The sequence below is a fragment of the Petaurus breviceps genome, unplaced genomic scaffold, assembly GCF_028583685.1.
Source record: "Petaurus breviceps papuanus isolate PSGF00001 unplaced genomic scaffold, PetGlider_PUasm1.0 90897, whole genome shotgun sequence".
NCBI classification, from domain to species: domain Eukaryota; kingdom Metazoa; phylum Chordata; class Mammalia; order Diprotodontia; family Petauridae; genus Petaurus; species Petaurus breviceps.
In genome coordinates this window covers 11721479-11732565 of record NW_027187374.1, presented here as the reverse complement: position 1 = coordinate 11732565, position 11087 = coordinate 11721479, and the positions used below count along the sequence as shown (strand labels likewise).

Genomic DNA, 11087 nt, shown 5'->3' with positions numbered 1-11087 from the left:
CACACACACACACACACACACACACACACACACACACACACACACACCCTTTCCTGTAGGGTAAGGTTCCCAATTGAATGTGTTATTCCCTCCTAAGCCTAATTCATTGAGAGTAAGGTTGACCCATTCCCTTTCACCTTCCTGCTCTTCCCTTCCATTGTAAAAGTATTTTCTTCCCTCTTTTATATGAGGTAATTTATCCTAATCTATCTCTCCCTTTCTCCTCTCAATATGTTCCCTCTCTCACCGCTTAATTTTATTTTTCAGATATCATTCTTTCCTATTCAACTGATCCTGTGCCCTCTGTCCATGTATACATGTACACACATATGCACACATACACCCTCTTATACATATATACACATATATATATATTCCCTTCAACTGTCTTCATGTTGAGAAAAGTCTCATGAGTTACAATTATCATTTTTCCATGTAGTAATGTAAAGAGTTTGACTTTAATAAGTGCCTTATGATTTCTCTTTCCTGTTTATCTTCTCATACTTCTCTTGCTTCTTGCATTTGAAAGTCAAATTTTCTGTTCAGCTCTGGGGTTTTTTTTTTTTTTCATCAAGAATGTTTGAAAATCTTCTATTTCATTGAATGACCATATTTTCCCCTGAAGCATTATACTTAAGTTTTGCTGGGTAGGTGATTCTTGGTTTTAATCCTAGCTCCTTGGACCTCTGGAATATATTCCATGCCCTTAGATCCCTTAATGTAGCAGCTGCTAGGTCTTGTGTTATCCTGATTGTGTTTCCACAATACTCAAATTGTTTCTTCCTGACTGCTTGCAGTATTTTCTCCTTGACCTGGGAACTCTGGAATTTGGCTATAATATTCCTAGGAGTTTTCTTTTTGGGATCTTTTTCAAGAGGTGATCAGTGAATTCTTTCTGGTTCTAGAATATCAGGGCAATTTTGCTTGATAATTTCTTGAAATATCGTGTCTGGGCTCTTTTTTTTTTATCATGGCTTTCAGGTAGTCCAATAATTTTTAAATTATCTCTCCTGGATCTATTTTCCAGGTCAGTGGCAAATTTAGCTTTTTAAAGCATTCCGCTCCTCATTGGATTTTTGGGCTCTTTTGCCATTTGAGTTAGTCTACTTTTTTTTTTTTTTAAAGCAATCGGGGTTAAGTAACTTGCTCAAGGTTACACGGCCAGTTATTTCTGGGTGTGGTGCTAAGTATCTGAGCCTGGATCTGATCCCCAGGTCATCCCGATACTGGAGCCGGTGCTCTTACTTGCTGAACCACCTGGCCGCCCCTGAGTTAGTCTACTTTTTAAGGTGTTACTTTCTTCACTATTTTTTGGGGTCTCCTTTAGCAGGCTGTTGACTTTCTTTTCATGATTTTCTTGCATCATTCTCATTTCTCTTGCCAATTTTTCCTTCACTTCTCTTACTTGATTTTCAAAATTCTTCTTGAGCTCCTCCATGGCCTGTAATCCGTTCATGTTTTTCTTGGAAGCTTTTGATGCAGGAGTTCTGACTTCATTGTCCTCCTCCAGTTCTGTGCTTTGATCCTTTTTGTCCTCAAAAAGGTCTGATTGTGCTTCCTCTGCTTGCTCCTCTTGCCAGTTACTTGACTTTTGAACTCTTCGTCATGGTAGAACTCTGCTTTCAGAACGGAGAGAGCTTTGTCCCAAATGGCTGGGGTTTTCATAGCTGCCAGAGCTATTAGTTGAGCGCCCTCTCTACAGCCCCCACAAGCTCTGGCGCACTGGCCACACACCCCAGGACCAGCACCCAAGACAGCATTCCAGATCTAAGCAATCTGAATGGTTGCTTGGTCCCCCTACAATCCACAGGCCAGGAGCTCTGGAAGTAGCCACAGGGCCACAGCTGCAGCTACCATGCCTCTGCTACTTCTTCCCCTGGGGCAGGGCCTGGACCGCTCTTCCATCTCCCCCTGTTCTGACAGTTTCCCACTGACCTTTAATTTTCCTCTTTGGCATTTATGGTTTGAGAAGTCCGGAAACTGCCACAGCTGCTGGTGATTCAGTCTCTTGAAGCCTGCTCCATCCAGCCTGCTGGTTGGTTTCAGGTCAGGGGTTCTCAGCTCCCAGGGCTCTGGGATAGAGCCTTGCTGTCTGCTTGCCGGGCTTCCTTCAGTGGGAGATTTGTTTCTCTATGCCATTTTGTGGGTTTTGTAGCTTTAAAATTTGTTTAGAGTCATGGGGACGAGATGGCACAGTGAATAGAGCACTGACCCTGGAGTCAGGAGGACCTGAGTTCAAATCCAGCCTCAGACACTTAACACAAAAAAATTAGCTGTGTGACTGGGGAATTCACTTAATCCCAATTGCCCTCCAAGAAAAAGCAAAAAAAAATTTGTTTAGAGTCATTTTTTTACAGGTATTGGAAGTGGTTGGAGTTGGAGCCCACGCCAAGTTTGAGATTTTACTCCGCCATCTTGGCTTTGTTCCCCAGTCATATTAACTCTTGAAGACCATCTTACTGAATCACAGAAGAATTGTGTAATGTGTACTGGCAGAGGGAGTATCAATTAAAGAACTTTGAAATATTGAAGAAAGAATGGAATAAGCTTTTGTGGGAACCTAAACATCATTTATAACATTGTTTCTATTAAGGGAGTGCATTCAGAGTTAACACCAAATGATTTAAAGCTTTCCAAACAATTCATTTGAAAGTTGGGAAGACTCATTTGTATAAAAAACTACATCATTTAGTTTTCAGATTCAAAATTCATCTTGAATGTCACTGCTGAAATGTGATTGCTTCAAACGATTTGTCAGTAACCTTCTTTCCTATAGCATTATAACATTAAGTTTTCAAAAGAAGATACCTTTGTTAAATTACAGCAACAATAACAGTGTGAGGAATTTAAACCCTACTTGGTATCTTCAGAGGTTTTCTAGTTGATATCTTGTTATATATGGTACTAATGCCTGTGTTTCCATTTAGTTTATGATATTTAATAAAGAGGTAAAATTAATTCAGTGTGTTTGATATAGCCTTCTCATTTGACTTTCAGATTTTCCCACACTTTGAGTAATAAGGCAGTTGATCTTCAGACACACTGCTGAAATAGTCTAAAAACTTAGAAAGCATTCACTTACCAAAAGAGGTTACTTATTCTCTTAATTCGGAAAAAAGATCCATTTAGATTAAAGGTTGGCTCATCATATAACCTGTTTCAAAGTATTTTTCTAAACTCTGATGAGCACAGGATACCTGTGGTTCTTACTCTTTTGCTTTGTTGTTGTTTTTCCCTTTTAAAAGATATATTTGTTTTAATCAGCCAAGATATACCTTCTAAACTTTTACCACCTTACAACCCCTCATTCAAACATGTATAGTCAATCAAATTTCATGTATAGTCAAAACAAATTTCCCTTTTGGCCATGTCAGTGGAAAAAAATAGTCTCATTCAGAGTCCTTCCATTAGTCCTCTGGGATCTATAGTTGGTCATTATAGTGATAAAAAGTTCAGTACGATAGTATTTCATCACATTTATATAATATAACTTAAGTTATCCATTCTTCAATGTGTGAACACTCCCTCAGATTTTCATTCTTTTCCACTTCAAAAACATCTATAAATGTTTTTGTATATTTTTAGAGTTTGTTTTGTTTAGGATTAATCCCTTCCTTTATCTATTCTCCCTCCAATTCTCTCTCCCTCTTATTTCCCTGTTAAGCAAAATGTATTTCTGTACCCAACTCTGTATGTGTCAGTCCCACCCCCTGCTCTTTGTATAGATATTTATTTGTGCATTCTGTTGTGAGATAATTACCCCTAACCTTCCTTTCCCCTCTCCTTCACAGCAGGGCCTCCCCCCCTTCCAGTTCCGATTTATTTCTTTTCCTCTCTACATTCTTAAGATCATCAAGACACAACAGAAGCCCTCCCAGAACTTATCTATTTGGATTCCTTCTATGATCCCTAATGATGGGGTTCAGAGGAGACACATGTATCTTCTCCCTTTATTGAATATAAGAATTTTATCATTTGTATGTACTTTTATATTTCTCTTAATTTCTTTGTTTGAACTTCAGAGTTTTTCTATAGCTCTAGTCTTTTCATCAGGAATACTTGGAAGTCTCTGTCATTAAAGGTTCGATTTTTCCCCTTGTAGCGTTCGTTACTCACTCACTTTTGCTGGATTAGTGGTTTCTGTCTGTAGGCCTATGTCCTTTTACCTTTTGGACTATCATATTCCAAAGTCACTGCTCCTTTATAATGGTGGTTGCTAAATGCTGTGATCCTAATTGTGGCTCCTTTGTACTTGAAATTTTTCTTTTTGATTGCTTACTGTATTTTTTTCTTTGACCTGGAAGCTCCAAATTTTGGCATTGATGTTTTGGGAAGTTTTCATTTTAATTTCCTGATGTGACTGGTAAAATTTTTTAAATTTCCCCACATTTCCACTTTACTCCCTTCTAAAAGATCTAGGAAGTTTTCTTGCAAGATTTCATGAAATATGATGTCTAGGTTCTTCCTTTTGGTCATGATTTTCAGATAGTCCAGTGATTCTTTAACTTTTATTCTGCTTGATCTATTTTCCAAGTCATTTGTTTTTTGCTTTGATACCTTATATTTTCTTTATTCAGTCTTCTGTTTTTAGTTTAGTATTTCTTGTTGCTTCATGAAATCATTGGTTTCTATTTGATAAAAATGTTTTATAGTACTGAGCCATTATAGTGGAGACCTCATACCAAATGGACATTGAAGCATTAATTATTACTCTGAGTCAAGCTATTCAAAACATTTTCTGGATCCTTAACCCTCTAGTCCTTTTAGGATCATGGATCTAGGGGGGAAGGGACCTCAGGGACCATCTTATCTAGTGCCTCCACTTTGCAAATGAGGAGAATAGGGCTTAAGTTTAAGTGACTTGGCCAAGTGGCATAAGTGGTATTTGAACCCAGGTCATGTGACTCTAGAGTCAGTTACACTTCACCTCAGTAGATGTTGCATCTCTGTGTTCAAGAATAGTCCAAGAAACCTATCACATCCTGTGCTAAAGTTAAGGTAAAACTATATCTGTGGCATTTCTTTAGTCAATTAATTTGACAATCAGCCTTATCCAAAAAAAAAAAAAGAAATAAGATTAGTCTGTCTGGCATGATCAATATTCTTTTTTTTTTATAAAATTTTTCATGCTTTATTAACTTCTAATTTACATCATTCGTTTCCACCAGATTTTGAGTTACAAATTTTCTCCCCGTTTTTCCCCTTACCCACTGCCCCAAAATAGCAGTCCCACAGGATATCCCCTCCTCCAGTCTGCTCTCTCCCATATTTTCTCCCATACTCCTTTCTGCTTTTCCAGTTGATCTCTATACCTCAGTGCCTGTATATCTTATTTCCCAATTACATGTACAATAGTATTAATAATAGTGTATATATATACATACACACAAATATATATATATGTATATATATATTTGAATATTTGATTTTAAAACTTTCAATTCCAGATTCATTCCCTTCCTTCCTTGTCACCCACCCTTACTGGGAAGATAAGCAGTTCAGTATAGGTTGTACATGTGTGGCTAATGCAAAACAATAACATAGTAGATATATTGTAAAAGACTGACTATATTTCCCTCCCTCCTATCCCACCCCCCACTTGTTCTATTCTCTACTTTGATCCCATCTATTTTCAAAAGTGAGTGCTTCCAACTTCCCTTCCTCCTGGCCTACCCTCCCTTCTATCATCTCCCCCTCTCATTCCCTTCCCCCCTTATTCTCCTGGAGGGTGAGATACCCTATTTAGTGTTTATTTCATTCCCTCTTCAAGCCAAATTCAATGGGAATAAGGTTGACCCATTCCCTTTTGCCTTTCCATTCTTCCCCTCCATTGTAATTATTTTCCCTTGCCTCTTCTGTATGAGATAGTTAACCCCATCTGTCTCTCCCCATCTCCTCTCATTATATTCCTCTCACCTCTTAATTTCACCTTTTAAGTATCATTCCTTCCTGTTAAATTGGTCCTGTGCCCTCTATCTATGTATACCTGTAAACATATATACACACATTCAATATGTATTCATATGCCCATATACCCTCATATATAGACAAATATATATATTTCTAAACCCTTCAACTACTGAGAAAAGTTTCATAAGTTACAATTATTGTTTTTCCATGTAGGAATGTTAATAGTTCAACTTTGGTAAGTTCCTTATGATTCCTTTTCCCTGTTTACCTTCTCATGCTTCTCTTGCTTCTTGTATCTGAATGTCAAATTTTCTATTCAACTCTGGTTTTTTCAGCAAGAATGCTTGAAAGTCCTCTATTCCACTGAATGACCATATTTTCCCCTGAAACATGATACTCAGTTTTGCTGGGTAGGTGACTCTTGGTTTTAATCCTAGCTCCTTTGCCCTCCGGAATATCATATTTCAAGCCCTTCGATCCCTCAGTGTAGAAGCTGCCAGATCCTGGGTTATTCTGATTGTGTTTCCACAATATTCAAATTGTTTCTTCCTGGCTGCTTGTAATATTCTCTCCTTAATCTGGGAATTCTGGAACCTGGCTGTAATATTCCTAGGAGTTTTCTTTTTGGGGTCTTTTTCAGGAGGTAATCGGTGGATTCTTTCAACCTCTCTTTTGCCCTCTGGTTCTAAAACATCAGGGGAGTTTTCTTTGAGAATTTGTTGGAGGATGCTTTCTAGGTTCTTACTTTGGTCATGGCTTTCAGGCAGTCCAGTAATTTTTAAATTAACTCCACTGCATCTATTTTCCAGGTCAGTGTTTTTTCCCATGAGATATTTCACATTGCCTTCTATTCTTTCGTTTGTTTGGATCTGTTTAACAGCATCTTGATTTCTCATAAAGTCATTAGCTTCCATTTGCTCCAATCTAATTCTGAAGCAATGATTCTCCTCATTGAGTTTTTGAGATTCTTTTTCCATCTGGCAAATTCAGCTTTTTAAGGCATTCCTCTCCTCATTGCCTTTTTGGGCCTCCTTTGCCATTTGAGTCAGTCTGTTTTTTAAGGTATTATTTTCCTCAGTCAGGCTGTTGACTCTTATTTCATAATTTTCTTGCCTTGTTCTCATTTCTTGGTTTTCAAAATCTTTCTTAAGGTCCTCTGTGGCCTGTAACCAGCTTGTATTTTCCTTTGAAGCTTTTGGTGCAGGAGTTCTGACTTCACTGTTTTCCTCCTGTTCCATGCTTTGCTCCTTTTTTGTCCCCAAAATAGGAGTGTATTGTTGGAATCTACGGTCTGCTTTGTTTCCTTTGCCTGCTCATTTTGCCACTCAATTACTTGACTTTTGGGCTTTTTGCCACAGTAGGACTTTGCCACCAGACAGGGGAGCTTTCGTCCCAAATGCTGGGGTTTTCTCAGCTGCTGGAGGTATTTGATGGGTATCCTCTCTGAGGTCTCCACACCCTCTGGCAAGCTGGACAGACACCCCAGAACCTCCACCCTAGACAGCAATCCAGATCCAAGCAGGTTAAAGCAAGAGTGATTACCCCTCAGACTGGTGCTTGGTCCCCCTACACTCTGCAGGCCAAGAGCTGAAGCCGCCTCCTTTCGCTGGCACAGCCAGCGTCTCAGCAGCTTTTCGCCCTGGGGGTAAAAGCCACGCACTCCCACTTACTGGTCCCAAAGTCCAGACTGTACTGACCTCTCACTTTGTCCTTCACATCTATGTGTTAATAAATCTGGAAATGGCCACAGCTGCTGCTGATCTGGAGTCCCTCTGGATGGAGGTTGGTCAGGCCCGACCTGGGGCTAAAGCCTCGGAGTGGGGCTGGGGTTGGCTCCCAGAGCGCTGTGCAGGCTGATTCCTGCCGGCCTGCCGGGCTGTCCTCATCGGGAGGTTAGCTTCTCTGTGTCATTTTGTGGGTTCTGCAGCTCCAAAGTTTGTTTAGAGTCCCCTTTTTACATGGATTGCGGAGAGTGGAAGCCGGAGCTCCTTCTACTCCGCCATTTTGGCTCTGCCCCCTCCCCTATATTCCTCCAACTATATTCTTGATGAAGACATCCTAGCTTTTTGTAATCCCTTTTTTTAGTATTCCTTAACTATTCTTTTATGATTGTTCCAAGAATTTTTCCAGGCACTGAAGTCGAGCTCACTGGCTTAAAGTTTAGAAATTGTTCCTTTCCCTTTTAAAAAAAAATCTAGATATTTACCTTTCTCTAGTCAATCATTTTCAGTTTTTCAAATATCAAATATTGACTCAGTCAAATCTTCTGGTGTCTGACACTTGGCTAATTTGAGCTAGTGACTTGAATTCAACAACAACTAGATGATCTTCTTCAACTCTTATGGGTATTAGCTCCCAGTTAGCCATTTTTATTGAACGTTTCCAGTGCAGAGAGTTTTCATTGGTAGAGAAAACAGGCTAAAATAAGAAGTAAACGTCACTTCCTTCTTTCTTTTTTCCTCTCTTATCATGATTGCAGTCACATTAAGGAGTCGCTCTACCCCTTTTTTTTTTATATAGATCAGAACCCTCCTTTTTGTTGCCCACTTTCCTCAATAGGAGGAAATAAGCTCATTCTGAGCTTAGCACTGTTTTTACAGTAGTATACCATGCTCTTATATATAGCTCTTATATTGCTAGCCCTTCCATATTTACATTTCTATTTAAGTTGAATTTGGTTGGCAAGTTCCCTATTTTTCAATTAAAGTATGCTGTGCTGGATTTCAGGAGATAAAAATTCAGATGTTTCATGTCCAACTCTGACCCCATTTGGGGTTTTCTTGGCAAAGATACTGGATTGGTTTGCCATCTCCTTTTCCAACTCTTTTTACAGATGAGGAATTAAGGCAAACAAGGTTATGTGACTTGCCCTAGGTCACATAACTAGTAAGTGTCTCAGGCTAGATTTGAATTCACAAAGATGAGTCTTACCTGATTCCAAGCCCAGTGCCCTATCCACCACACCACCTAGCTGCCAAAGTATAAGTACAAAGAATAAAACAATGTATTCATAAGTTTTAATGGGAAACAAACATATAAATATACAGTTAAAAATGCAAATATATACAAAATTAAAGAAAATGTAGGTTGAAAGGGAGGACACTAGCCGTTGGGGAATTAGGCAAGTCTGCGTGCAGAAGATGGTGTCAAAAGTCCAATCTTAAAAGAATGCTACTCAGTGAGGTGGAGGCAAGTACATTGTAGGTGTGGGGGATGGTCAGAGCAAAGGCAAAGAGATGAAAGTTGGAGTATTATGTGTGAGAATAGAGAGAAGGCGATTTGGTTTGTAGAGTACAGGGAAGGACCAGTAGTATCTGATGAGGACAGATAGTTTGGGGCCAGGTTGTATAAGGCTTCAGAAGCCAAACAAGAGTTCCACTTTTATCTTAAAGACAACAGGAAGCCACTAGAGTTTAATGAATAGGTTAGATTTTCACTTTGACAACTTTGTAGAAAATGGATCCATAGTACTTAGCAGTGATGACTGAAGTTTGTTATCATTCCTGTATGCCATGTTTCTGTGCCAGGTTTGTAATCTTCAAATTCTATTATATTGTTTGTTTTTGTTTTTGCTTTTTGGAGGGCAATTGGGGTTAAATGACTTGCCCAAAGTAATTGTGTCAAGTGCCTGAGGCCGAATTTGTACTCAGGTCCTCCTGACTCCAGGGCCAGTGCTCTATTCACTGCGCCACCTAGCTGCCCACTTTTCACAGTGAAAACTGTTCTAGTCAGCAGATTCTTGAGCACTTTACAAAGAAATAGGCCATTGACCTTTGGTTTTGATATAAAATCACTGGGACAAAGTAATTTCAGAAGAATGTTAAAGTTTAAGTTTTTTACTTTTTCAGATACTGTTTTGAACATTTTGTTATCTTATATTTAGCTCTTTTCACTCATGGATATGAAGCCTCCCATTTCTCGGGCTAAGATGATTCTCATTACTAAAGCTGCCATTAAAGCCATTAAGGTAAGGTAAATACATTTTATATAATTAAAATGATGATCTTAGATTTTGAAACTTAGAAATAGTAGGAATGGAATTTTGCTTTTAGTTCAGGACTATTTGTCTAATATTTCATACTACATATATGGCTTATTAGAGTTTATAAAGGTTATTAATGGTAATTACTATGGGCACATCCAAGTTTTATTGGCTAAAATAAAAATATAGCCATTTGTATTAGAAAATTAGTCTCCTTTAATTTTCTGTCAGAGGTTGGTTTTGTTTCAGTCTGTTGACTTGTATTTTGAAATAGTTCTAATGACTGTTAATCTTTATGATTTTTAAATGTAATTATTTTCTGTGTAAAAACATGTAATATTGGTAAAAAATAAAGCAGTGATATTAAAATTGACCTATAACTATTTTTTTCTTCAGCTTTACAAGCATGTAGTCCAGATTGTAGAAAAGTTCATCAAGAAGGTAACTAACTTTTTCTTTGGGTTTTTAATTTCAATTTTATTTTTGTCTTGTTTTACTTATTTAAATGTACTGTTTCTACAATTTTGTACTATTCTCAGAAAATTTGAGTAATTTAATGAAATCTTAATGTTCCAAAATAACTGTTAAAACAGTGTTTTCTGCTTGTTGTAATTAGTATGTTCCATGAATCTCAGTCTGTGAATTAAAGTTGTTTTTTTTAAATCTTCAAAGTTGATTTTGTGGTCATAAAAGTAACTAAAGTTTACTTTGTATATTTAACTAATACAATTTTACCCTAATTTCAACATAATATTTTAGGGGAAATATTTTAATGTTTCTTGTCAATATTCATCAAAAAAAGTATCAGTCCACATACATTTCATGTCTGTTACTTTTTTTTATAGTAGGGATAAAATAAAGAGAAAATTTATGATGCTCTGCTTCTTTCTGCTTGGTTAGGTGTTAATTTGATTGAATTACATAGTGCATAACTATATTATTACAAGGATACCGTGTTTCCCTGATAATAAGACACTGTGTTATTAAATTTCTTGGAAAGAAAAACACTAGAGGGCTTATTTTCAGGGGAGGGCTTATGTTGTCCTGCCTCAGCTCTCCTCCACGGCACTGCTCTCAGTGGTGCCAGCAAGCAAATCCCTGGGGAAGAACAGGATGACGCGCTCACTGCTGCAGCTCTGATTGGATGCAGCTCGGAGCACGGCGTGCGTTTCACGGGGGGGGGGGGGGGGGGGGG

The 11087-nt window shown here is 38.2% G+C and overlaps 1 protein-coding gene across 5 annotated transcripts in view; it reads left to right on the top strand.

The window, feature by feature from the left end:
- SCAF4 (SR-related CTD associated factor 4) overlaps positions 1-11087 on the top strand; it is a 111354-nt gene that overhangs the window by 17363 nt on the left and 82904 nt on the right. For all 5 annotated transcript variants that reach the window (XM_069075002.1, XM_069075001.1, XM_069074999.1 and 2 more), the window contains exons 2-3: positions 9794-9877; positions 10289-10333. In XM_069075002.1, coding sequence (XP_068931103.1) covers positions 9794-9877; positions 10289-10333 — 129 coding nt within the window. The remainder of the gene's footprint in view (positions 1-9793; positions 9878-10288; positions 10334-11087) is intronic.